General features: G+C 33.2%; 1 protein-coding gene across 1 annotated transcript in view; it reads right to left on the bottom strand.

Annotated features, from left to right (window-relative positions):
* Window positions 1-1,696: 1,696 nt before the first annotated feature.
* The window catches only part of LOC106469120 (oxygen-dependent coproporphyrinogen-III oxidase-like), a gene marked incomplete at its 3' end in the record, with an annotated part of 29,950 nt that continues 4,280 nt past the window's right edge, over window positions 1,697-27,366 (bottom strand). Inside the window, exons 3-7 of the mRNA XM_013929578.2 lie at window positions 26,199-26,259; window positions 20,640-20,711; window positions 13,983-14,033; window positions 6,505-6,579; window positions 1,697-1,815 (exon numbers count right to left, since the gene is read on the bottom strand). Of these exons, the coding sequence (XP_013785032.1) occupies window positions 1,697-1,815; window positions 6,505-6,579; window positions 13,983-14,033; window positions 20,640-20,711; window positions 26,199-26,259 (378 nt within the window). The remainder of the gene's footprint in view (window positions 1,816-6,504; window positions 6,580-13,982; window positions 14,034-20,639; window positions 20,712-26,198; window positions 26,260-27,366) is intronic.

The following is a 27,366-nucleotide window of genomic DNA, read 5'->3' as shown; positions in this document are numbered from 1 at the left end:
AGCAGATAAACCCCACATGAATCAGAAGCCAACGAGAAGGAGACCAGTACGGAAGAAGATACGTCCGTAAAATTAAGAGATTTTGTTGAATTTTGATTTTGTGTTTGTAAATTCTGTATATTTAATTAAGTTATTGTTAATTGTTTATTGATTTAATGTAAGTGGCTATTGTTCGGGACGAACAATACTAAGGAAGGGGCATTGTTACGACAGCGGAAGTCACGTGACCCTAGTAACACGTCATGAACTTCTAGAAAAATCATGTCCCTTCGTGAAGCCTCAAGTGTTTACTAGATGTACGGTATTCTTGTATATAAGACCGCCAAGAAGTGACGGCAACAATGTAATTGAACTGCAGACAGACACAGAGACTGATAATTGAGTCGAGCACATGAGTCGTTCGTTGTGAATTATAGCGTTTGTTATAGCGTGACTGTGGAAATTAAGTGTATTGCAAAGTAGTATTCAGAAAGAATAAACCAGTTTTATTAATTAAGGACTTGTGTCGCTAAAGTTTCGTCAGAACGAAGTTACGGAAAGTTAATTAACAAACGGAGACGTTACAATATATACACACACACATATAAATTAAATGTGATGGGAAAAACAAGTATGTTCAGAAATCAAGATTTGAAGAAGAAAAAGAAGGTAAGTTGTTTGAAGATTTATTGTTACAGATAGTCATCTTGAGTGTGGTGGAAATAAAGCTAAAATTTCTAAAATCAGTAAACAACTTATAGCTATTGAGGGTGAGTTGAGAAATATAATTTCTTTGGGATCACAGCATAAGACAGCAAAAAACAACATGAAAAGGTGAAATGGAAGAGATACTGTCTCACTTGGAGTTTTTACTTGACAGTTTGTTTTGGTTTGTTTTGAATTTTGCGCAAAGCTACACAAGGGCTATCTGTGCTAGCCATCCCTAATTTAGCCGTGTAAGACTAGAGGGAAGGCAGCTAGTCATCACCACCCAATGCCAACTTTTGAGCTACTCTTTTACCAATGAATAGTGGGATTGACCATCACATTATAATGCCCCCATGGCTGAAAGGGTGAGCATGTTTGGTGTGACAGGAATTTGAATCTGCGACTCTCAGATTGCGAGTCGAGTGCACTAACCACCTGGCCATGCCAGGCCATTACTTGACAGAAGATATCTATACTACTCGATAAGAATGTGAGTTTTTTGGAATGTTCTTTTTGTCCTTCGTTAACTTTCAAATAACTTTACAAAAAATAAACACTTTTCAAAGAGACTGCTCTGAAATGAGCCACTTTACACATTAAACATAAATACAAAAATGACTTCTATCATTAAACAAAATATTTTGAGATAAATAAGACATAAAAAGTTGCTGAACATTTTGAATGAAGGGAATAGTCTGGAATAAAAGATAAAGCCACTAGTATAATTGTTGTTGATTGTGTGTAAAGCTACTTAAAAGTTACCTGTGCTAGCTTTTCCTAATTTTCCATTTACCCACCACCAACTCATGGGCTACTCTACCTAAAAGGTGGGATTTGTCAATCACTCTTATAACACAGCCATAGCCCAAAGCATGGAGCATGATTTTCTTTTTCCAGAGTCAATGTGGCAAGAACCACAGAACCTCAGATTCACAGTCCAGCACACTAACCACTAACCATGTTTGGTCCCTACATTTAGAGAAAACTTGTAAAGCATCTGAGCACTTACCTGGCTCTCATTTGTTGAACTGCTGCTGGAGGAAGCTCTCCATGAACCACAGAAATGTTGACCCCAGCTTTTTCAAATACTTCACCATCTTGTAACACACATGTGATACCTCCTCCACCCTAACAGAGAAAGATAATTATCACTGATTACCAATCAAATCATTTACTGAGATAAATAAATTTTGATAATCACATAGCAGCCAAATTATGTTTCATTTTAAGGAAGTTTTAATCCTTTCATGGTTACCTAAAACCTAGGTCCATTAATGGCAATGTTTCTGTATAAGGTGACACAGATTCGTTAAATAGTTTTGGAACCTATAAACAAATATCTGATCCCAAAAACACTCATTTGATATTCAGACATATAATGTTCTTATTTTATTTCCATTTAATTTGTTTTCTCTTTCCAACTTAATATCACAAAATGTAATTTTGTTTAATTTTGTATGTAGCATTTTTTATAATTTTTCATTTTGCTTTATCAAACCATAATATACCATCTTTTTAAATCTTAATCAAAATTCAAATTATTGACTTTTTCCCCTATTAAGTAATAAGAACCATTGTTTTGGTGTTACGTATGATATGTAGCAAGTGGTTTCAAAGTGTTAATTCTAGTCAATATCATGAAATAAAAACTTGAAAAACTTGAGGAAGACAGCAGGAAACACCAGATAGTGCAAGTAATGTGACACAAGGTTGTGGAGAGTGGTCCAAATGCCTACCTGGATAATCTCCTCCAAAGGAACGACAGAAATGAGCAGGCAAGAACATGGGAAGGTGACTGATCTGATGGGATGAAACACATAACAATTGGCAAGATTCAGGAGAACGGGAGTGAGAGCCATGAAAGGGTGGTGTGCATGACAAGTAACACTGTAAAGCACAGACAGGACACAGGAGACAATATGGATCAGAGAAGGAGTAAATATGGGATATGGAAGGAAGTGTAATAGGGGTGAAGGCAAAATCGCCTTCATAGGCAGATGATATTTTGGAATGGTTAGGATATAAAAGGATATAGGTTTTGTAGTACAAAATGTGGTGAATGTCAATGGCGAACAAATCCAACCAACGATATCCATAGTCCAAAAAGAGAAGGAAATACGTCTTCAAGGAAAGGTGATATAAGGAACATGAGATTAGCAATTCAAATGGAGGAAGGGAAAGGACATGGAGAACAACACTTAGATTCCAGTCCAGAAATTGAGTGGTATGAGGAGGACATTGTAGATGCATAGACTAAAATAAAGAAAAATAACTGGAGAGGAAAACACACAGGAAAAACAAAAGGTAGATGACAGAGCCACACTAAAGCCCTCAATGGTTGAAAAGGGAAGACTCATGTCAAACAACCATATAAAAATTCAGATATCTGAGGAAGGGAAGAATCCATGCTGAAGAGACCAATGACAGAATATTCTCCACTCACATTGATACACATACATGGATGAAAAATGGACAGAGTGAGACAATGGGGATGCAACATTTGTGGATAGTCCAGAACCCCTCGCAAATAACTGGACAAAAGCCACAAGTAAAGCCAGAATACAGAAATTGAGGGATGAAGCACCCAAGTTTGTTGTTGCCAAAGGAGGGACCAGGAGAGATAGAGAGGTAGTTCCAGGAGAAGGGACAGAAACTATGGTTGAGCAGCCAGAAAGAAGTCACAAGAAGGGCTCAACATGGAACGAAGTGGATGAGAGAAATTACTTGGGGTAGACAACAGAAGGAAGTGTATGTATAAAGGTCCTTCCAATCCTGGCTGAATGCATCCATGGCAAAAGCCAAAGGATGTGGAACTGGAGACTAAAAAAGAGGAAGTCTGGCATTCATTTGAGTGGCAAATGCATACAGCTGGGAGGTAATCCAACTGAGAATATAGCCATCTGAATACCTTGGGGTCAAGAGACCATTCCGTGGGTAAAATATTGTCAGGATAGGACAGACAAACCATGACAAGTTTGAGGGCACCTGATGTGTGACAAGCTGGCAAATAAATTTGATGGCTGTGAGCCCAGAAGAGGAGCTCTAGAGTGTGGGAACATAAGTGCCCCCTTGTCAGGTGGTGAAAGAGACAACTGTCAAGTTGTAGGAAAGAATCATAACTGTCTTGGTCCAAGAGATAACAGAAATTGAATCACCACCTAATGAACATCAAAGAGTTCCAAAATGTTAATGTGAAGACCTAACTCCTTCAAAGACTAATGGCCCAAGATTTCCTGTGTATTGCAGCATACGCAAACCCCATCTTGACAATGAGGCATCTGTGAAGATGTGGTTATCCAAACGGAGAAGGAATAGGTACCCCCCCTCCCACTGTTGTGTTGTACCTAATTAACCACCAGAGGAAGTTGGACTGAAGGGAAGCAAGAAGGTATATCTGTAAATCTAGATGGACTCTGATGAGATGCCATTAATCATGTAGTACCCACTGCAGGGCATGGCCCAGAGGGTAAGAGCCTCCAATGATTCCAAAGTCCCAAAAGAGATAGAACCTCTCACACAGAAAGAGAAGGTGCTGAGAGTGCCCTCTGAACTAAAAATTCCATGGCTCACAGACAAAGAGAAGGTTGAACTTGACTAAGATGCGAGTTGAAAAACACCCCCAGAAGAACAATATATTGGGTGGGGGGATAATGGACTTCTCCATCTTCAAAATCCAACCCACCTGAGCAGTTTCTCTGATAAGAAGTTGTGTGTGTGTGAAAGACTGAAAATGATGGAACAAGAAAAAGCCAGTCATCCATATAAAAATAGAAATTGAGCCAACAAAAATGTAGGAATCCTCAGGAACAAAACATAGATAATGACATGAAGCCAAAGCAATAGGGATGTGAAGATATGTATTGAACACATCGAATCTCATCATCCAAAGCCATGGAAGAAAGGCCCATCTGAGAGCCAGGTAGGATTCCATGGTGAATCAAGGCATGTTGAAGAAGCAATTCAGATGGGAGAGATCAAAAACAAGATGCCAATACCCAGTCTTATTGTGGATGACAAAAATGAACAGATGAATGTGGATGAACAGAATCCTGGTTAGAAGCACAGGAAAAGCCAGTGCGATGGCTCCCTTGATGAGAAGGTAGGATGCTGATGGGAAACAGGATCTTGAGGGGGGGGGGACAACTGGAACAAGGGATAAAGTAGGAAGTGTAAGGAAAAGGAGGGAGAGTCTTTCTGACGAAACTCGAATGACTCAAGGGTTTGCTTAATGATGATATGTAAGTGCATGATCCTCTGTAGTACGTGCGGGTACAGAATACTAACCCTAGCACAAAATTGATCTGCAAAACATTCAGCATGGACCCCAATATCAGGCGAAGGGAAAAAATTAAAACTCTAAACTAGGTGCTGCAGTTAAAAATGAAGGGGAAGGATCAAATGACAAAGACAAAACACAAAATACCTGTGATATCAAGTCTAAAAATGGTGATTGAGGTCTAGGTGCTTCAACAGGCTGAGAATGTGCCTGTACTGCAAAGAAAGAGGGAGAAGGATGTACAAGAAGGCAGTGGCCTGATCTAACTCCTCAGGTAATGGTAGAATTGTTTGTAGACTGGGAGATCCCTTGGGCCATATAAAAGAAGCCATCTCCTGACAAACTACAGCCAACACTCCCTCTACCAATAACACCGCACCTGCAGCCATTTTCATGGGCTGTTGAATGCTGGTACCATTGTAATCATAAAATTAAATTGTGAATTCATAAATATTGACTAACTACTGATAATTGAGTGAGAAATAGAATTCAAATCAAATAAAGAAATCCAACCCAATAGTGGATTATAAACAATACTTTAAAGTGCAAAAATTAGTAACTGAATGTTTTCAAAATGCACTAAAGAACAAAAAAATGATTGAAATCAAGCACTAGGTCTTAACATTATCATGCCAAATCAAGATATGAAAATCAGGTGGAGGACTGTTGCATGCTAATTTGCATGCTTAAATGCAGCAGAACCATGCGGTATACATGTGGAATTAGGTGGGAGTTTCAAGGCTAGTGATAAGCAAAAATTTGCACACTAGAGGGCAGTCAAATCGAGAAAAGATGCAACTGTGAAAGGAGGTAAGTAATTGTATTAAAATTTTAAAGTTTCTATCTTATGTTTATTAACATAGAATTACAAAATTTCTATTTTGGTTTTATTAAAATAATATTATAATGCATGATTTATTATCCTTGATTTCAATCAATCATGTTGTCCTCCCCAATTCTAAGGGTCAATGACTATGGTTTTCCATTGTTATCTATTCTAAATAATCATTAAATTTTAAGTTTTTTCCTAACATTATTGAAATAGTATCATGATGCATCTTTTTAAATTTGAGTTCATTCAATCATGATGTCTTCTCCAGTTCTGAGAGACAATAACTATAATTCTCCATTGTTCTCTATTCCTAGTTGCACACACCAACTTTACTAATTCAAGCTTATAATCTCTAATCCATTTTCTAATGTCATTGAGCAGATCACTCTTTACCAATTTTCTCTCAGATGAATTTACATACCTACAGCAAACATATTCCATTTCCTGTATATCCAGCAGTTGTCTTTCCACATTCTGATACATACTTATTACTTGTTGTGTTTTTCTATGTGGCTGATCCTCATCATTCTTCTATAATAACATTACATTTCAAATGCTTTCATATGTTATTTTGTTTCAGCAGACAGGGTGCATGTTTCCATCCTGTAACATTTTAATTGTCTCTTCTTCAATTCAAGTCTTTGATTTCGAAATAAGTATCTAATTTTACCAGAATACCTAACTTACAAATCTACTAATGTTTATGCACCTGTGGTCTTTTCCACTGATCAACTTGAAACTTCTTGCCTCCTTCAACCTCTTCAAGGGCATGACAGACATCAGCCTGAAGAAAAAAAGTTAACTAATATACCAAATCATGAAAAAGGTAAAAACAAAAAGGGTCAGTGATAAATTATTACATAAAATACTTAGTGTGCTGTGTTGTTTTAAAGGATCTCAAGAACAATAACTGTGTTTAAATTAGTATAAAAATTGTATTCATATACTATTAAGAATAAATATCATAAAAACAACTTATATGCATTATACATATAACATACAACATCAAGCTGGTGAATGCTCTTTCTTCTACACAATACAGTACACATTACATATTTAATAAGACACTGAAATAGAATAAAATTAATTTTAACACATTTTCAACTAGATTAGTATAGATTCCCAACAAAAGAAGAATACATAATATCATTTCAAGAATACATTATCTTTTGTAGGCTGTAGCTGTGAAGATCAATCATCCAATACCAATGTATCAATCCTTCAGATACAATAATCAAGGCATAATTCAAAAAGAAATCTCTAAATGTGACTTGGGTTTGGCTGATGAAGAAAACAATAACAAGTCTGATAATATTCTTAATCTATCAATCAGTAACACTCCCAAGATGTTTATAAAACAATGAGTTACTTATCAGAAATGGGGCAGCTACACATTTCTTCTTTTTCAGTTAAAAATTAAAACTTTTCTTAAACTATCTTTGAAAAAGTTGTTATATGCTCTTCTGTAATGTTACTACCACTGTTTGTTTGTTTGTTTGGAATTTCGCGCAAAGCTACAAAAGGGCTATCTGCGCTAGCCGTCCCTAATTTAGCAGTTTAAGACTAGAGGGAAGGCAGCTAGTCATCACCACCCACCGCCAACTCTTGGGCTACTCTTTTACCAATGAATAGTGGGATTGACCGTCACATTATAATGTCCCCACAGCTGAAAGGGCGAGCATGTTTGGTGTGACAGGGATTCGAACCCGCGACCCTCAGATTGCAAGTCGAGTGCCTTAACCACCTGGCCATGCTGGGCCTACTACCACTGTTTTCACTAATTTCTTACTGTAAATTTCAAATCACACACACATTATTCAGATAACTCTTTCAGCACAGGCCCGGTCACTGGCACCGACCTCATAACCACTTTATGCTTGTTATAGTTTTCATGCTATAACTTCTAAATTAGTAAGTGTATGTTAATGAAATTTGGCAGATTATCAGTAAACATTACAATGCTTACATATGCAAAATATAAAATTTTTTTTATTAAGTCTTAAGGTTTGTAAAACAATGTTTTTCTCGTGTCTTTTTTTTCACTTCTTGCCTATCTATCATGCAAAGTAATTTTCATTTTAAGCTTAAAAATACTTTTATGCATCAGAAAATTTTGAAATTTGACATATGAAGTCTCTATAATGTCCAGATAGTTATCAAACATTTCTTGAGAAAAACTTTATATTTTATCTGTTATTTTCAGTAATTAATCTCTGTATGGGTTCAGTAGATTTGACTGATCTTGCAACAACCATAAAAAATTAGGAAATAAATACAAATTATAACACAAAACATACATGTTTAGACTAAATAGCTTAAATCTCATAACATTATACATTTATATATATTTATTATTTTTATTATATTGACCTTTTAGCCATGCCTGGCTAACAATACAGAAGTTACAATGATGCAGCTCATGTGCACTCATGTTACTGTTTCAAATAACATAAAACTGACCTTTGGTCTGTGCAAAGTAACTTGTCTTAGCTGTGTTTTTGTAGCTTAATATTTTGTACAATACAATCAAATTTCAATTATTATACATTACATACGTATATAGATTATTACTATTTTGAAACAAGTTTTTAAAGTTATTTTTCTTAAAACATAGAACAGTAACTAAAGAAGTAAAGCAAACAATTATCTATTCTAGTTATGACCTTTGTACTCGGTTGCTGCTTGACGTAGGTTATCAAGCCTTTAAAACATTTGCACATGGAGGATATGAAACAAAATATTTTTTTTAGGTTTTATATATACATTTTAATACCGAAAAACTTAAATTACTATATCGATACCATAGAATTCAATTATAATTTATCAAACTTAGTAACTAAGCTGTATTTGGGTCTAAAAAAATATGAAATTTCGAGCAGACTAAAGACACACCCTACCTCATTTAAGTATTAATTCAAAAGAAAGAAATTGCACCAAGCCCGTTAAAATGTCTGAGAAAGCCACTAGGGGACATTCTAAGCTTCCGATTGTTTATTCATGTCATATATAGAAATGTATATATGGAAGCATTTCCAAAAATGGTAAGAGGTGGGTGGGGGTGCCAATGTGTTTGATTTATTACATGAGCAGTATCTCAGCAAATTAAAAAGATAAGAGGCTCTTATTTCATATTCTAGCTTGTGAATATCGGTAATTTAAGTTTCTAATTCATACAAAACTATAGACTTAGTATTTTGATTTCACAAACATCTAATTAGAACCAGAGCTGCATTCAACATACCATGTGACACATAAAAATTGATGTTTAACTGTGTTACTTTTAAATTAAGAAATTGAGTAATGTATAGTACTAAAATTTGAATTATAATTTACTGTTTGATACCAAAGTTACTGATATAAATTTATGAAATAGAAGTTCAATAAAATTTTGAATGCGAGTCAACAAACAAGATGACATGGCCTTTCACCTGTGTTTGTTTGTTTGAAGTTAAGCACAAAGCCACACAATGGGCTATCTGTACTCTGCCCACCACGGGTATCGAAACCCGGTTTCTAGAGTTGTAAGTCCGCATACATACCGCTGTGCCACTGGGGGGCTTCACCTGTGACCCGTCTCAAAAGGGATAACTAGAGATAACAAAAAGCATTATAAGTCATGAAAGTCAGGGGTCAAGCCAGACTCCCAAAACAGGGAGAAGTCACTACTCCCTCCAGGTGCCAACAGAGAAAGGTTTTTGGAAATAGGGAGACTTCATATTTCTGTATCAAACACCATTTAATAAAGGAATTGTTTATTTAAGGATTAATTATATCCATTACACATGTATATATATATATATACTTATAATTTGGAGCATTAAACAATGATAATTGAAATTTTAATTTAAAAACTTTTTCCTTTAGAATCTAAGAAAACCAATTTATTTACTGCAATTTGAATCAATAATCAGTCTTCATTCAAAATAATATAAGCCAATCTTCTAGGTTTGCTTCATTTTTCTTCCTTTTTCTTTTCTTTTTAAATTTACATTTTGAATGCTGGTCATGATTGGTAGTCTTAGTAGGATTTTCATGCGCATTGCTTTTTCCTGTATCATTAGAAATTGAGCATTGCTAAAATCCTTTGGTATATTGTACATAGTAACTGAATTAATTATAACTCAAAACTTTGTGAAACTTTTTAGTTTTTCATTCTCTTATTTTTCATTGGAGTATTTCATTTCTGGTCAGAATTTGACTCAAATCTCATGAAGGTTTTTTTGCCCAACCAATTTGCTAAACACATTCTGACGAAATAAAGAATACAATTAATAGAGCAAAATATAAGTCTTATTTGACTGCATGCATAAAATGCAATTATATCTGTAAATTAATGCAATTTAAAATGGCAGAGCTTTATGATAAATACCTTGTGTAATCAATGATTACCTCCTTTGACAACCAATCAAATAAAAATACAGCAATCTGTGCGGTGTAAAAAAAACACCTTTCCCAGTCATCATTAACATCCTTCCATAATCCATTGAGAGTAATCAACCAAATTATGTCTATCAATACAGTAGACTTTTTTCTTTGTTTTGACACAAACTTTCAATAACTACTGGGGTACGTAATTTATATTGACTTACTTTAAGTGGAGAAATCAGATCAAGCATACTGATTGGCTTATGCCTATATAATGCATGCTGAGTTAAAACGAACATGGATAAACATGTAGTGTTTCGGTTATTTGATTGGCTTATATCAAGAAGTTGGAAACCAAATGTGATAATACTATTTTTTTTATTTAACACAACAAATGCCCTAGTCCAACTGATCTGATAAATGAAAATTACTTGAACCTTGTCGAGGGGATAAAAAGGTGAAGTCACAGCTTTGAAGGTGAAGTTTAAAGGCACTTCATACAATTTCATGCCTTCTGAAAATGCTGTGATCAAGCACTATTTTGATCTATTTTGAATTATTTTACATGTAGACCAGCAAAAACAAGATAATATAGAAAATGACTCAGATTATAACATCCAAAGTGAAGTAACCACCACATGCAAAGATGAGTGTCTCAAGATAGAGTACAGTCAATAAACTGTTCAAATTTTAAATAGGTAATTACCTCAGAATTACAAAAGTCTTTTCTTGTTCAGTTGCTTTCATGCTGTCAACAGTAAAACTCATGGGAGTGGAAACTACAGGTAAGTTGATGCATGCTCCACATTCTATCAAGGACATTCAGAATTTTAGTCACATTTGTTGACAGCAATGAAAGCAACTGAACAAGGAAAGGCTTTTAGTACTTCAGACGTAAGTTTATATAATATGTAAGCTTGGGTATAGATGAAATAAAAATATACAATAAAAACTAAAAAGCATGAGAAGAAAACTGACATGCATTATATGCTTTATACATTAGTTAAGATAATTTATTATACATTTATCTTTTATCTCTGAAAATGAAATAACAAAGCTATAAAATTAAAACTTTCCAGCACAGCAATTACTGAAATGTTGTAGTATGTTAATTTTGCATTATAATTATTAAAGATGAATATATTACTTAAAGGCAAAATGTGAAACGATGTAGGAAGGGAAAGTTATGTTATCAATTTACTAACTTTCTTTGAAAATGTTACAGTTAATCCAGGTATGGGTTTGATGTACGTAAACATTCATAAAGCTTTATACCAGATGCAATATAATACTATAAGAAGATTGCATCTATTGGTGCAAAAGATAAGTGGATTAAGAGTGTGGTAAAAGGTTGCCATTCACAGATTGAAATCACAGTGGATTAACGTTACAAGTGGTGTACCTCAGAGTTTTGTACTAGTCTTTTTCTATTTCTCATTTTCATTAATAACATTGCTTATGAAATACTCAGTTAAGTGGTTAAATTTAGAGATATTATACTGATACTAACAGATGTTTATTGAAACAATTTAACAGTAATTTTCTTGAAAATAGTGATGTCTAGTCAACCTAGAGTGGATCAGTGTGTGTATGCAATATGATTGTCTAGTGGGCCATTTACAAACATCTTTTGTCATTACATGTATAACTTTAATAAGGAAAATTGCATTGCATTTGTTGTTAAGTAAAAGAGACCGACTGCAATGCACTGTTGGCAAAAATGTTTTGGTTTCGATGTAATGGGTGCATCTAGTACAAAAGAGAGCTCAGATTCACTTAGAAGCCAAGGGTTTTTTTTTTCTGTTGGAAGCCACCATTCCTTGTCATTTTACTAAGTAAAAGAAAAGACCACTACCAAAGTGAGCACTTTTTGACAGTTGTCACTTCTATTTAGTCTTATAGGAGAGATATTCAATTCAAATTAAAATCATGCATGCATATAACACTGACATGGACAAAAATATATATAAATGAAACAACAGCAAATACATATTCAAACATGTTCCTGTTTTTATGCATTTTTTCATTCATGCTCCTATCTTCAAAATATTTCTTTCAATCAGTCAACAGAGGAAGTTAATTTTTTCATGAAATTCCCTCAAGAAAAGAAACATTTTTGTTCTTAAGTTTTTTTTTCTCAGATTGACAGTTCAGCACATATGAAAACTAACAGATCTATGTTGATATTGACATGAAATTTTAGGAATTGCAAAACATTTTGATATATACTTTTTTTTCTACAATTAACCATTTGGGAGATATAGAGCATGACAGACACACATTTGGCTATCATATATATACTAGCAGAAACGCTGCCCTACAGACGGCTGTTTGTGCTAATAATTACTAATCATAGTATTCATACCTCTGAAAAAAAGTTAGAAAAAAGTTAGCATTTCCTACAAAAAAGGATTTTTTCTGGGACGTACTACATGGGAAAAGTATCCAGATTGTGCTCTTTAGTCAAACTCATTGCATCAAAATGATTCAATATACAGAGCTCAAAATTTTCATAAGTTTTACTAATATAAACTGTAATGTTTGATATATTAAAAGTAATACCACTTATTGAAAAAATATTTTTTAACAACTCCAGTTTCTCAGTACTACATTTATAAATTAAATCAATAAAGATATAGTCAAACCCTCACATACAGTCTCAGTGAAAGTCATGTTCTTTTTGTGAGGTGAATACTTTTATTTAAAATTGTGTTCTATTATAAAGAAATGGTTGTTGCATATACCACAGTTATTATTCTAATTGTCTGAATCCTGAATACCCAAAGTGTGAAATATGTTATGGATTTTTGTTTGTGATACCATTCAATAGCTGGCACAGGAGTTTTTGTTACATACGTTTATTATAGTAAGAAGATATATTTCAGACTGCACTGAAAATGCTATATTTCCACAGAGAAATTTAATATATTTGTTGAGCTGGAGTTGCATCTGAAAGATGCCTTTTACTCTTAACACAAGTAAGATTATGCACATTAGTTTACTACAGCGTTAATTATTCTTTAATATAGACTTGCTGGAAAAACTCTGGGTGCATTTTGTGAAGAAAAAGATCTTGGCATAGCTATTACAAAATCTCAAAAGCCTTCCAGAGAGTGTGTGTGTGTGTGTGTGTCAGTTAGTAATAATGCAAAGTCAAAGGTTATTGTTTCACTCCATACAGTGCTGTTTAGACATCATTTGGGACACTATGTTGAATTATTGGAAAGCGTTCAGAGATAATACTGATTCCAGGTTTTTAAGAGGTTATCTTTTATAGATACAAGTTGAAATGTTTTGATGAGAAATAAGGTTCAGAGAGACATGACTGAGTTTTTAAACTGTTAGATTCAGAACCAAAAAGCTAGATCATATTTTCACAAAATCTCTGCAGGCAGTAAATTTAGAGGACACAAGCTTAAAATATGGAAAACTAAGACAAATCGAAATATGTCAATTTTACTTTTCTTATAGAGTTGAAGAAGAGATTATATGAGCATTTTAGAGGTCAAAGTTGAATGCAGGAAGAGGAAGTTTCAATTTTTAATGTAGACTAGGGTGGTAGTAGAAAATAGAATAGCTTAGATTGGACAAAAGCTGATTATTTATTGCAAGTTAAATCAATGTCAAACATAAAATGTACAAGCTAAAGTCATCAACTTTTAAGTAGTTTTAACAATGAATAGTCATACCCATTCTTTTTCATCCAAAGTATTTCAGATTACAAAAGACTTGAATATTTTTTTATTTGGCCAGAATTCTGCCATGAAACCATCAATAAATTATGTGAAATATTTGAATATTATTAACAATGAAGAGTCTTACCTGAACTTTTAAAATCATTAATTCCATCCTAGACTTCATATCGTTAATGTTCTGAAAAAAAACACAAATAATATTAATGCATATTATCAGGATTATTTACTACCTAATAACATTCAGAAAAAGGATGCTATTGTTTTTATTGTAAAAAATATGTAGAATCAAAAAGATGCCAAGTCACATTAAAAAAAGATAATAAAATCAAGTGTTTTTGAAAAGCACTACTTTCATAAATACATATTTTATTGTTTATTCTAGTATAGATTTGTTTTAGAATTGCAAAGAACATTGGTTTATAAAATGGGAAGACGGAAAATCATATAACTAAAACTCCTTTACTTGTATCAATAAACTTGAAAATTATAGGAAAAATATTGTAGGCTACAGATCATATACCAATGGACTCAATACAAAACTGTAAAATCTATGAAGAATATACAGAATTTCTAGCACTTATGGAGGCTACAAGAGAGATAAAATATAACTAAATGATGGTTTGAAACTTTCTGAAAAATAAAATAAAATGTTTAAGCTCATTTATTATGATTATATTTCTCATCAGATTTATGCATATCTAATTTCAAAATGTGTTGTTCTCATGACAAGCTAATTTTTGAAAAAATGTTTGCTACCATCATTAAACTAATATTTCAACTAATCTGACACTTATGTATTTGTTTTAAATTACAAAGTACTTCAATTACAATGAAAATAATATACAAAACAGACAAACAAAATGTTAAATACCTAACAGAACATGTGCATTTCTTATACATTTGCTCACTCTATTAACCCTTTCTCAATGGGCTCAGTGAATAATACACGAGTTCGTATACACATGTTAAGTATTTATACTATACCTTTTAATGCAGTATATGCATCTTCACAAAATTTGGTAGACCTTTAGTAAATATTGCAAGTCTTTTGTACACAAAAAATTAAATTCTTTATTGAAGTACTTTTACTATAGAGTTGTTTGTGAATATATTGAGTCTGTTTCTTACTGGTCTGAGTGGAAATGATTTTCGTGTTACAACTAAAAATACTATTCTTCATCCCAAAAATCTCAAATTTCTTTTGTGTAATCTTTAAATCCTCCTAAATACATTTCAAACATTCGTTTTCAGTAAAACTATATCTTATCAGTTATCTAATGATATACTTGAGTCTTCAGCCTGTAGATCAATCCCGAAAGTATAATGAAAAGACAAGTTGTAAAATTAGAAATAAAAGGAGCAGCTGTGCCTTTTTTTTTGTTATTATTGGTCAAGAAGTTTCAAAGTACTTCTCTTGAGTTTAAAATGATAAACAGTTCACATTTATTTTCTGTGTTTATTTTGCTGTCAACAACTAAAGTAGAATCCCACTGAAAATAAACCAACAAATTGCTGTTTGTGTCAGTACTGTTTACATGACACCACCGTAATATGATACTCCTGAAAGCAACAAAGCACGCACAAAAAGACAGTCGACTCAATCCCTGCTCTGAGAACAGGATGTCTAATGTATGAGATTACGTATGCTAAAATGTTTTCTTGGAAAATTCAGAGTAATCACACTGCATTTAGAATCAGTCTAGTCTCCTTTGGAAAACATTCTTATTTTTGCAACTAAAGTGTAGTTTAGAAGTTCCCTTACAGTTGTGAAACACACTGAGTTGTCACTGACTTTTACCTTGAAGTAAGTAATTATCATTTATAATATATACACAAAATCTCTTTTCAGTAAGTTCAGTATATAGTTGTTGATCTAAGTTCAGTGTAGCTGCTTCTGTATCTTAACATATCATATACTGCTTCTGAAATCTATGAAACACATCCCAGAATATATATACATGTAAAGCAATTATACACAAAGAATATACATAATTTACATGTAATGTGTTTTTTTCCTTCTAGAAATAGATAAACAGTCAGTAAAGAAAAAAGTGGAGCAAATGAAAAAGAAGAAATCTCTTTCTGAGGAAGAGATTCAATTCCTCTTGGATCTTTCTTCTTCATCAAAGGAAGAAGCAATTCAGTCAGAGGAATTGGATATTGAAGTACCTGATGCTTCAATTTCAATGCCTCTAACTGAATCTCTTTAAAAACCCAAATAACCACTAAATGTTGAACCAGCTCTTCTTGTGTCTGTCTTATGGACAGATCAAGATGTAGCTGGTGAAACTCATTTCAATGAGGATGTTCTGGACTCCCCATAGCCAGATACATCAGAACAAACATCACCACCACAGAGAAGAGGCAGAGCTAAGAGGAGTAGAGGAAGGGGAAGAGCTCCAGTGAGTGCTACCACTGATCCTTCCTCACAGAAGAAGCCTCTTATATGAAGTAAAAGTTAGTTATGGGTGAAAATCACAAGAGAAGAAGAACAACAGAAACTTTCATTCAATAGAGGTGAACCTGTCTCCCAACAGGTCACTCTTTGAATAAACCAATGGAAATTTTCAAACTCCTTTTCATGATGGAAGCTCTGCACCTAATTGTACGTGAAATAAACAGGTATGCACATAAAACACAAGTAAACCAAAATGAACCATCTAAAAAGCAAAAACTGTAATGTGGAAAGATGTTACTGTTGAAGATATCTTAGCTTACTCTGGCCTAGTTATAGTTATAGGCCTTAAGCCTCATCCTTCTATTTCTCACTACTGGTCTACCTGTCTTCCCATTCATAATTCTTGGTTTACTAAAATCTTTTCTAGGGACAGGTTTTTAGCTATACATAAAGATTTACATTTTAATAACAACTCTAACATTCTTCCTAGGACTGACCCTAACCATGATAAACTTTTTAAGATTAGACATATCATAGACTTTCTTCTGAATTCCTTTGTTTCTCACTATTCTTCTAACAGGCAACTGTCTGTAGATGAGCAAATGTTGGGTACAAAATGTAGGATTGGTTTCCTCTAATACCTACCAAAGAAACCAGTCAAGTGGGGTATCAAGTTGTGGGTCCTGGCTGTAAGTGGATACTGTTTAAAGTTCAAGATGAACACAAGCAAGGAGGGGCAAATGCCAGCCAGAGATTTAGTTGATAATATTGTCATGGACCTGATGGACAAATTCAACAGGCTAGACAACTTCTACATTTCTTCTCGTTCACTTGATAAATTGTTGACTGTTGGAACTTATGCTTGTAGGGCATGTAGGAAGGACAGACTGCATTTCCAACAGGAACTGGCTGCAACAACCCTACAGCGAGAAGCAGCACAATATTTTACATGTGGAAGTTTGATAGCAGTGAAGTTAGTGGACAAATGAGACATCTATGCCCTTTATACTCCAGTGCCATGACAACAATAAGAAGAACAGGAAGGGATGCTGAGGTTACCAAATCTCAGCTAATTGTAGGCTATAATAAGTTTACAGAAGGAGTAGAGCTCAATGTCCAGTTCCTCAGCTATTATTCAACTGGACGAAGGTCAATAAAATGGTATAAAAAAACTTTTTCCGGCTTTTAGATTTGACCATAGTCAATGCTTTTATTCTCTACAAGACAAAGACCAATAAGCTGGAATTATCACAGAAGTCCTTCAGGATGGAGCTGGTCACTTCTCTTGTTGAACCTCTACTTCAGAGCAGACCTGGTCCTTCTGGTATTCCACTTACAACATCTGCACAGGACTCACCTCTGAGACTCACTCCTGAGAGGCATTATCCAATACTTGTCAAAAAAGGTAAAAAGAAAAGATGCTGACTATGCCTTACAGACAACAGGATACAAAGTGTACACTCTGTGATGTGTATTTTTGTATGAATCACTTTACAGAGTATCGTACCTGTGATACTCTGCAAAGAAGACAAGCTTTAACTTAGTACATAACCAAAACTACTGAATTATCATAGCTGCTTTATTTTGCACTTTATAATTTAAAATAACGATAAATCTGTTTATGATAGTTTCACTAAAATATTGTTTGTGTACCAGGTAAAAGTGTCTGCTCTTTTCCTCTAACAAATAGTTTTTTTTTTCTAAAAACTAACAAATATCTTAGCATTTTTATTGTATTTGAATGTATAACAATGTTTCCTTTTTACAATGTTTTTGCCTGAAGTATTTTTGCAAAGTTTTACTTTGTTATTCATACACTTGTATGTATGATACTCCCTTTCATTTCATAGTTCTTTCTGTGCAGGGCCTCATGTATGTTTTCTGAAAGTTCTTCATTCTCAAACATTTACATATACAATTCTGTATATCAGAGTTTGTAAAACTTACATATTTTTGTATTTTTCTGTTACTTATACACTTATATGTGTAATACCTCCTGTCACGTACATTTTCTGAAACGTAAATATATCTATATAGTTATGTGAACTACATGTATGTAGATTGGTACTCATTTATAGTTTCTGTTGTATGTGTTTTCTGAAAGTTGTTTCAGTTTTTGAAAGTACAATGTGAGTATACATTTGTATAGATGAGGTTGTACAACTTTTCATTGCTTTCTTTTACTGTACATTTCTAAATGTTACGAATAAGTAAGTTGTAAAGTTTCTAATGCTGCATCATTTGCTTTTACTTTATCTCAATTTAGACAGTTAGAAAAGCACAAGCTCAGTAGGCCTAACTACATAGCCCTACAAAGTACAAATCTAACTATAATACCAATATTTTGCAAATTCAAATATACATTTTAGAAAGAAAAAATACATATTAAATAAATCTACTAGTACACCCAAAACATCTGTAACTTGCTTAGGTTTATAAATAAAATATGTATGTGTTAAAAAAAATTAATATCCGTTCGGAGCAACAACTTGGTCATCACCATTTTATAGTCTTGACAAAATTATTATTTTCTCTTCCAAGCTCTTTACAAACAACTGTCAGAATCATGTGAAATACAACTTGTCCTTTCTATTGGTTATAAAAACACCCTTAAGAAAAGTAGATGGAATTAAACAAGAGGTTTGGAAAGAATGGAGTAGAAGGAGGCTCAATTCTAGTTGATTTGCTAGATACATTGATTTCTCAGCAAATCAAAATGGTGGGAGGTTCTAAATTTATATTCTAGCTTGCCAGTATCTAAAATTCATGTTTCTAATTCGTTAATCAACTGTAGAGGTATATGGTAGGCATAAAAAATATAAACAAAGCAAAAAGACATGAGGAGGTACTATGTGACACACACAAATCGATATTTAGCTTTTTGTTATATATATTTCCTTTTATATTAAGAAATTAAAACATACATGATATTAAAATTTGAAATATAAACTATGTTTTGATACCAATTTTTTTATATATAGTAATAATAAAGTTACTTATTAAATTTTTAAAAATAAATCGCTAAAAGACTGGGACATGCATAGTTAGGCCCACCCATTGAGAAAGGGTTAAAAGTGACATGTAAACATACCTTAATATACATGGTGATACAAAAGTCATGAACCACAGTTGTTTGCAATGTGAAGCATTGATATCATGACCCAATCATTCTTTCACTTGCAATTCACTTTCACATTATTGCAAGAATAATGAATACAACTCAATTATTGTAGCAAAAGATAAAAATGTTAGTTGAAACACAAACTTAACTTTGAAAAATCATTGTAAGGACATGAATGTAAACACCATACAAAATGGTAAAAACCCTATAACCCCAGCACTTTCAAAAGGAAGGCTTTTCTTCTTCAGGGGCAAATAGTTTGTAATTTTTCTTTCGTTATGGCCATAGCCATATTGCATAGTTCATTTCAGATATAATTCTAATAGGTAAATATTGACTGTCACACTGAAACAATACTTGATAAAAACAAAAAGACTCCAAAGCCTAAAACAGACAAAAATAAATAAAAAAAAGGGTACTTACTATACCACAATGTGTACAACTTTAAGGAAGTAAAAAATAAGAGGTTCAGACAATATTTAATAAAAATTTAACAAGTGTATAATTTTACCCACAGAATGATACCATAATTACTCAATGAATTCCACTAACCTATCCTTGTACAAAACTAAAGTACGGGAAGAAGCATATTTTTACTTGTGATAAATACCAAAGGTTTCAAATATTAGGTAAACAAAGTTTTATAAAAAAATATACTTTTGAGCATAAAAATCTTATGCAGAGATATACAAATTTATAATCATTTACTCAAACACAAAAAAAAAGGTAAAAAATCACTATATCTGCACTATAAAGCAGCTTAAGTTTTTGCTTATATGTAATAAAAAGTTTCCAACTTCCCAAACTTTTTATTTTATTCATTTTATGAGCTTCACAACCATTTCAATTTTGCCCCCTTGCCTGCTTGCTTATTTCTTTTAGAGAAAAAGCCCAGATTTTAATGTTGTAAGTTCATAGACATACCACTGTCCCATCAGGGGACTTGCCACTTTTTAATGCCAGCAAAAGAAGCAAATGCATGCTGTATTGCCATCCCAATCAAGGTAATAAATTAATTGCCATGCTTGACGTGAGTACCTTTGCTGGTAATTTTTTAACTTTATATACAACAGCATGAATTGATATATGATAAAAAAAAGATTTACCAGCTTATATTTAGTTTTATTTAATAAATACACTTATGTTTTGTTTTTTAGGTCAGCCTTGACTTTTGGAATTTTCATGTATACTGATTTGTTTTTTTCACTATCATGGCAATAGCATCACAGCTTTTGCTTCTTCCAAAATAAAAAAAGCTACCTTACCTTTTCCAACCAATCTTGGTCTGTAACTGTTTCACCCATAAAGTTGGAAACTTTTATCTTGGCCATTTCAGCCTACAAAAAAAAATTAACTGTTTTACCAAACTTATTTCCTAGAAATATCATAATTGTTTAAAAGTAGCAAAGTATGACAAAAAATAGAATAAATAAATCTAATATTAGTGACAAAAGATGAAAAACAAACAAAGTATTATAATAAGGAATGTTTATCTTTGAATCTTCTCTATCCAGAAATTCTACATGCTAAGTTGGCATAATGGTTCATATTAGCTTACTTTGTTTATAGGAAAGTAATATTTGAAATATAAATCACAATACTTTATGAGAAATTCATTTAATAAGATAAGGTTTATATGACCTCCTATACCAATAAAATCAGAATTTGCATGCTAATAAGTCAGGAGTAGCTAAAGTCAGTCAACAGCAAAGAAATATTTGTCCCTTATACTTCAAGTACATGTTAACTTGCAATCACATAGTATATTATATGTGTGTGTATAAAGTCGCAGATTTAAATGTTCTCTGATATTTAGATACTTTTGATTTTCATATTTTGAAGTACAAATATACTCACATCTTTGTTGATTTTCATCTCTAAGCATGAAATATTTCTTGATTAATTAATATAAAAGTTGGTATACTAATTGTATACATTTATTATAATTTTCTATTTGATTATAAAAAAACAAAAAACAGATGACTGAGTTGGAGTTTTGTTGTTTAAAGTTCTTTTTTAGTTAAGGAATTTTTTATATGAACTTATACACAAATCTACTATTTCCCGTCACTATATAATAAGGTAAGGTAAACAACATCAGTGGTCAGGGCTCAACATTAATTTTTGAGATCACTGCCCAGTCAGGCTAGTCCTCACCGAATCTACTTGCCCCGACCTGTTTTGGTTCAAAATGAAAATATATAACAGCAAAACCTTCTCCTATATGAACTAATATCAATCATATTTATGGAAATATAAAATAATCAACAAAACCAGAATAAGATGACAGTGCTCTTATCAAAATTGTATATAATTTAACATACAGTTGAAAAGATATGGCAAACATGTCTGGTAGCACCAGGTATCAAATGTGTAATCTTCAATTCACAAAGCAATCATTAAACCATGCCAGGGAGGGATTATAATGTGATGGTCAATCCTACATATTTTTTGGTAATAAGTAGCCCAAGAGTTGGCAGCTCAAAACTAGGTACAGTGACAGGTATTCTTAGAAGCTTTGCCATAACTCATAAACAAACATACAACTATAATGTCCCTATGGCTGAAAAGGCTAGAATATTTTGTGGTAACAAGAATTAAAACCTTTGGATCATTAAAAATTACAAACGTAATTGTAATAATCTATTTTCAATAAACAATATCAAATTCAATAAATTAATATAGCAATAAAATCTGAAGTTATCAGTCATTTTGTTTATGATAGAAAAAACATACACATATATAAATCTTCTTCTGCATTGCACTTTATATCCCACAGACTGGTATTATAAAAACATACTCCATGATCAATTATGCACAAACAGGCTGTGATTGCAATATATAGCCTTTATAATGTGTAATGACAAATAAACATGTAATAGAGATGAGAAAATCTGCATCTTGCATATTCCAAATAACAACTTTTGGCTCACTTCGCACTGTAATATAGTTGTGTACAAAATAATGACTAATTTTATACCTATGATAAGCTTATTTTTCTCTATCTAACAAGTGAATTGGCACATGCTGTTTGGTTCCTTTATACAGTGAAGATGCACCTAAAATATTCACAAGCTTGATCACATAAATGTAGTTGTGTTTATTTTGTTCACCACCACCACATGATTGATCAGCATAGTTGTGTTTGTATAAAATCATAAACAACACCCACAACTAATCACATGTAAAGCATATTAACCTCATATTAATCTCACTAGTTACTGTTATTTTTAGTATTTTTCTAAATTTATAATAAACTAGCGTAAAAGCCAGTTAAAAATGAGGGAACTGCTGGAAACCAAATTAATTCTGCATAAAACTGGAAATATGTAAAAGAAATATAAAAGTATAAAATTTCCTTTCCCAGGAACACGCTGCTGAATGCACTACATATAACTGAGCAAACATGCATCATACAGGTATCTTTGGATAAAAGATTAAAACATACGATGACCATGTGATTGCATACACACCTGTTCTTCTTGTCAGGAAAGTTATCATTTTCCTAAACTGAAAATGTATTTCCAAACATACTTACCTCTGCTGACACTAACAGCTATTTCTCAATCTTCATCTTTGCCATCTAATGTTGCATTCGCTTGCTCCAGTCTTTATATACCCCACTTGACTGCCCTTGGCAATATCTAATTTGTAAAACTTTACGCCAGCCCTCATATACCCTCTATGCAGGTATTGTATATAAGCACTGTATGCAGACAATAAAATTACTTTTTTGAGACTTACCACATTCTGGTCACTAACACCAGCTCTTAGTGAGGAGGAAGGGAGGGAGAGTGTCAGCGGAGGTAAGTATGTTTGGAAATACATTTTCACTTTAGGAAAATGTTAACTTCCAAAACATACATACCTCCACTGACACTAATAGCTAGAATCCCATAATAAGGAGGCAGTGAGGATAGAGATCATACAGAAAGCGTCTCCAGAGAACAAATATGTACCACGAGAAGTGGTATTAAAGTGGGGAACACTGCACTACATCCAGAACAGGTATGCTCTTCACCCAGAACTACAGAAAATTCAAAAGGGTGGAATATAATACAAGTATGATGGTCCAGCCCTGACCAAACATCCGAGGTTCCACAACTCGGATTGGATTTAAGGGGGTCATGGTACCCATATCACTCATTGGTGACCAGGGCAGTTGGACCGCAGATACATTCATTTTTGTGATAGGATCCCTAGCAGTAACCACAGAATGATGCATTTTGAACCATTCAATTTATGAAAGAAAGAAAGCAACATCAAAGTGGATAATCCTTCTGATCAACCTGAAGAAGTCCAAAAGGCAACATCCCAGGTCTGGATTGACGGGATCATATGCCATACTCCACCAAAGTCCAGAATGCAAACAGTTGTCTTTACTCCCCCACCAAATGGGCAAGGAAAATTCCACTTACCCATGGTATTAAGGAGAGGATGTGGAACACTGTCCCACCAAGGACCAAAGATGGGATTTATGAGGAGACAGTGGACCCCCCTGCATGAACAACATAAGACTTGACAGTGTTCATAAGAGAGTCCAAGCACCTCCCCCACCGGATAACTATGAGTCAAATCTGGAATGGTTTTATGAGTAGGCTCCCACGTAGGTTGGTCCTGCTCCTACCGACATCTGGGTCCCCAACTTTGCCCTTTTCTCTGAGAGTGGAGAAAACTCAACACTCTGAAGGTAAATCATCTGTCCATCCCCCCATTGACTGGGAACTGGGTGTGGTAAAGACTCCCGAGCTCCACCAGTAGAAGAAAGGGGGAAACATAATTGTTGGGGATTCTTGAGGAACAGGTCTCAGGAGACAGTGCAACAGGTGAACCACGTTCCCTAATTTTTAAAAGCAAACTGATCTAAATTGATTCAGCTCTCAGATCAGCAGGAACTGGCAAAATCGTCTTTAGCTTTACTCATGATTGTCCATGAGTAGCTGTCCGTTAGAAATATTGTAATATGATATCACCATCCAGAATTGCATCTAGAGGATAGTCTTATGGAACACCTCATCTTGACATAGCCCATAGCAACCAGGAACCAATATAAAGTTTGCTAGTGTGGAATTCAAATACAAGCATACCCGACTGAGCAACACTCGCCACTGAGTGGGATCCAAAAAAAAATCAATAGGGACCATAGAAGAGAAAGAAACAATAACTGTAAGTCAGATAATACGTTACTCATCGCCTTGTTAAAATCTAGTAGAGGTAGTCAGCAAAGCCACAGAGGAAAGACAAAGTCCCTTTGAAGCGGAAACTGCCAGATCATGAAGGTAATGAGATATAAACATGTCAGGAGAAGTACACATACCGGCCCGCAAAATATCTCCCAAGAATAAAGACGGAAAGGATTAAGAGAACCAATGGAACGAGGGGTGGAAGGAGAGGGCCTTGAGACACGAAGGGATGAACCTGCAGAACTAAAAGTGGAAATAGCATAGGACAAAACGTTAGTCTGCATACTCGTGCTTTGTCAAGAAAAAGTGATTTTATTGTCTGCATACAGCGTTTATATACAGTACCTGCATATAAGGCATGTGAGGGCTAGCATAAAGTTTCGCAAATTAGATATTACTGAGGGCAGTCGAGTGGGGTCTATAAAGACAGAAACAATAGAACACAATGTTATATGGCAAAGATGAAGATCGAGAAATAGCTATTAGTATCAGTGGAGGTATGTATGTTTTGGAAAGTCGTCCTCTTTCCTACAGTTAATTGTATCTTCAGTCTGTTTTAATAAAGACTTTTTTGTAATAATTCCCAAGCATAGATTTGTACTAATTTTTGGCTTATTCTTCACAGGAATGTTCCTGGCTTTCCTATTCAGATCCTACCTAGCTGATGTGGTTCTGGGAACTCCCTCCTTAACAAGCTTTCATATAGCAGAAAAAGTGCCAAAATTTAGGAACTATTTATGCCCATGTTAGAAACTAAGTTCACTAAAATGGGAATGTGCAATCAAAAGAAAAAGTGTTATTGAAGAAAAGTGAAATTGGACTCATGAAGTTTAGAGAAATTGAGCATGACTGACTGACCGACAATTGGCTTTTATATATATTGATGTCACAAAGTAATGTTTATTTTCAATAGAAAATTCAGTAGTTGTAGTGAAGTGGTCTTGCAAAAAGTTATAGGGAGAAAACCCTCAGAACGGTACTAATCATATTTTCAATTTATTACAGGTTTCTTACTACATTGTCTATGTCATATGTTTTTTATGTCATGATGTAAACAGTCATACATTGGTTGTAAAATAAGTTACTTAACATTTGCCAGACAGAGAATAATTAAGATACTTGCACAGTAATATGGCAAAATCTGCTAATTTTGATTATAATTCTTAATCAAAATATCTAGTGTAAATAATTTAATGTCATAAATAAATTGGATGTTCATTATATCACACTTTTTGATATATAAGAATCTATTAGTTTGCTGACTTATTACAACATGGATTTAGTATTTCAGTAGACTTTCATTCTAAGTAAAGAATGAGATATTTTAATAAGTCAAGTAATTATTACATGGTTTATAATGGCATAAAAGTATGAGTATAAAAATTCATCTTATTGCATCATTTGAATTATAATTTCTCAAAACATTTTCCTCTTATTATGCTCATAAACATCAACTTAAGATGACTTGACTGGTTGAACAAATTTTTTTAGCTTTCACTTGCCCTGACTTCAGTTTCATTTGTCTCAGGCAGTTGAGCAACCACTAATGTTGAGTCCTGGTCATGTTTACACCAGAAATAATATAGATACTTGAAATGAGAAATAATGGAAAATGATGGATATAGGATAACAATTAAGTACCTTGTGTTCCTGGACATAATTCCATGTTACAACACTAGTAGCAACACCTGCAGCCAGAAGCCTATTGTAGAAAAGAAAATATTCAAGTCCAAAAACTTATTAAAGTAATCAGAATAGAGAACAGTTTTATACTATTAAATTATTAAGTATAACCAAAATATGGTGTGTGTGTCTACATCAATGAATATTTTACTTGTTTCTAAGGTCCATATTTTAAATAAAATTCATTTTTGAGCACTATCAAATACAGGTATACAATAAAAAAAGGCTGCTTTTTTCCAGATTTTTCAATGAGCAAAGTGCTAACTCAAGCAAATAAAAAAGAGCAATTTTACATTTCAGAAAAAATTACTTTTTTGAGTTATATCTATGTCAGAGTACAGTGTAATACAAACCTGAGTACAAGTGATATAAAATCATTTATTCGTAATAATAAAAATCACACTGAGTAACTTTGTGACATCACATATGGGGACTACAATCAAACAATATTATATAAAACCTTTTTAAAAATATGTTTTCGATTACTCGTTGTTTTGTAATGGTGAAGTAAAGAAATGTCTATGCTACATTATTAGGTTAAAATATAAATTAAAATTTGCAAATATAAATTAAAAATGAATTAATGTACACAGACAGTGTGGTAAAAGTAGCTTAAGATACAGAAATTTCAGTGTAGCACAGTGAGTAAATACTTTCCAAAATGAAATGTTGAGATAAGTCAAAGACCTTTTGTCTGCATGCAAACATCATACTTTGTATGTTTTCATTTTGTTTATTGTTAGATATAATGTAAATCAAGCATAATTTAACCGATGTCTACCGGCTACTAACTTTCTTAGTAGGCAATGCAAGTCTTGCTATATTTCATTCCAACAATAAAACTAGTGGACAAATATTTTCGAAAATTCATAAATACTTTAACAAATGTAGGTAGTTTAAGAAACATAAAGCCTATTACTTTTAATAAATTTAGTTTTTTTGCATTATGATCTTTAATATCTTGGAAAATTACATTAGGAAATCGTATTTATAAGAAATGATTATGTTTGCTACAGATTTGAACTTATTACTTTTAATGTTTTAGTACATTATTTTGAAATCCCCCAAAAATTGTATCCTCCATAAAATGCATATTTTATCTATTTTTAATTTTTTTAATAATCAC

Source organism: Limulus polyphemus, unplaced genomic scaffold (assembly GCF_000517525.1).
Source record: "Limulus polyphemus unplaced genomic scaffold, Limulus_polyphemus-2.1.2 Scaffold3316, whole genome shotgun sequence".
In the NCBI taxonomy this organism is placed as follows: Eukaryota; Metazoa; Arthropoda; class Merostomata; order Xiphosura; family Limulidae; genus Limulus; species Limulus polyphemus.
Note: the sequence above shows the minus strand (reverse complement) of the source record. Positions and strands in the feature narration are given on the sequence as shown.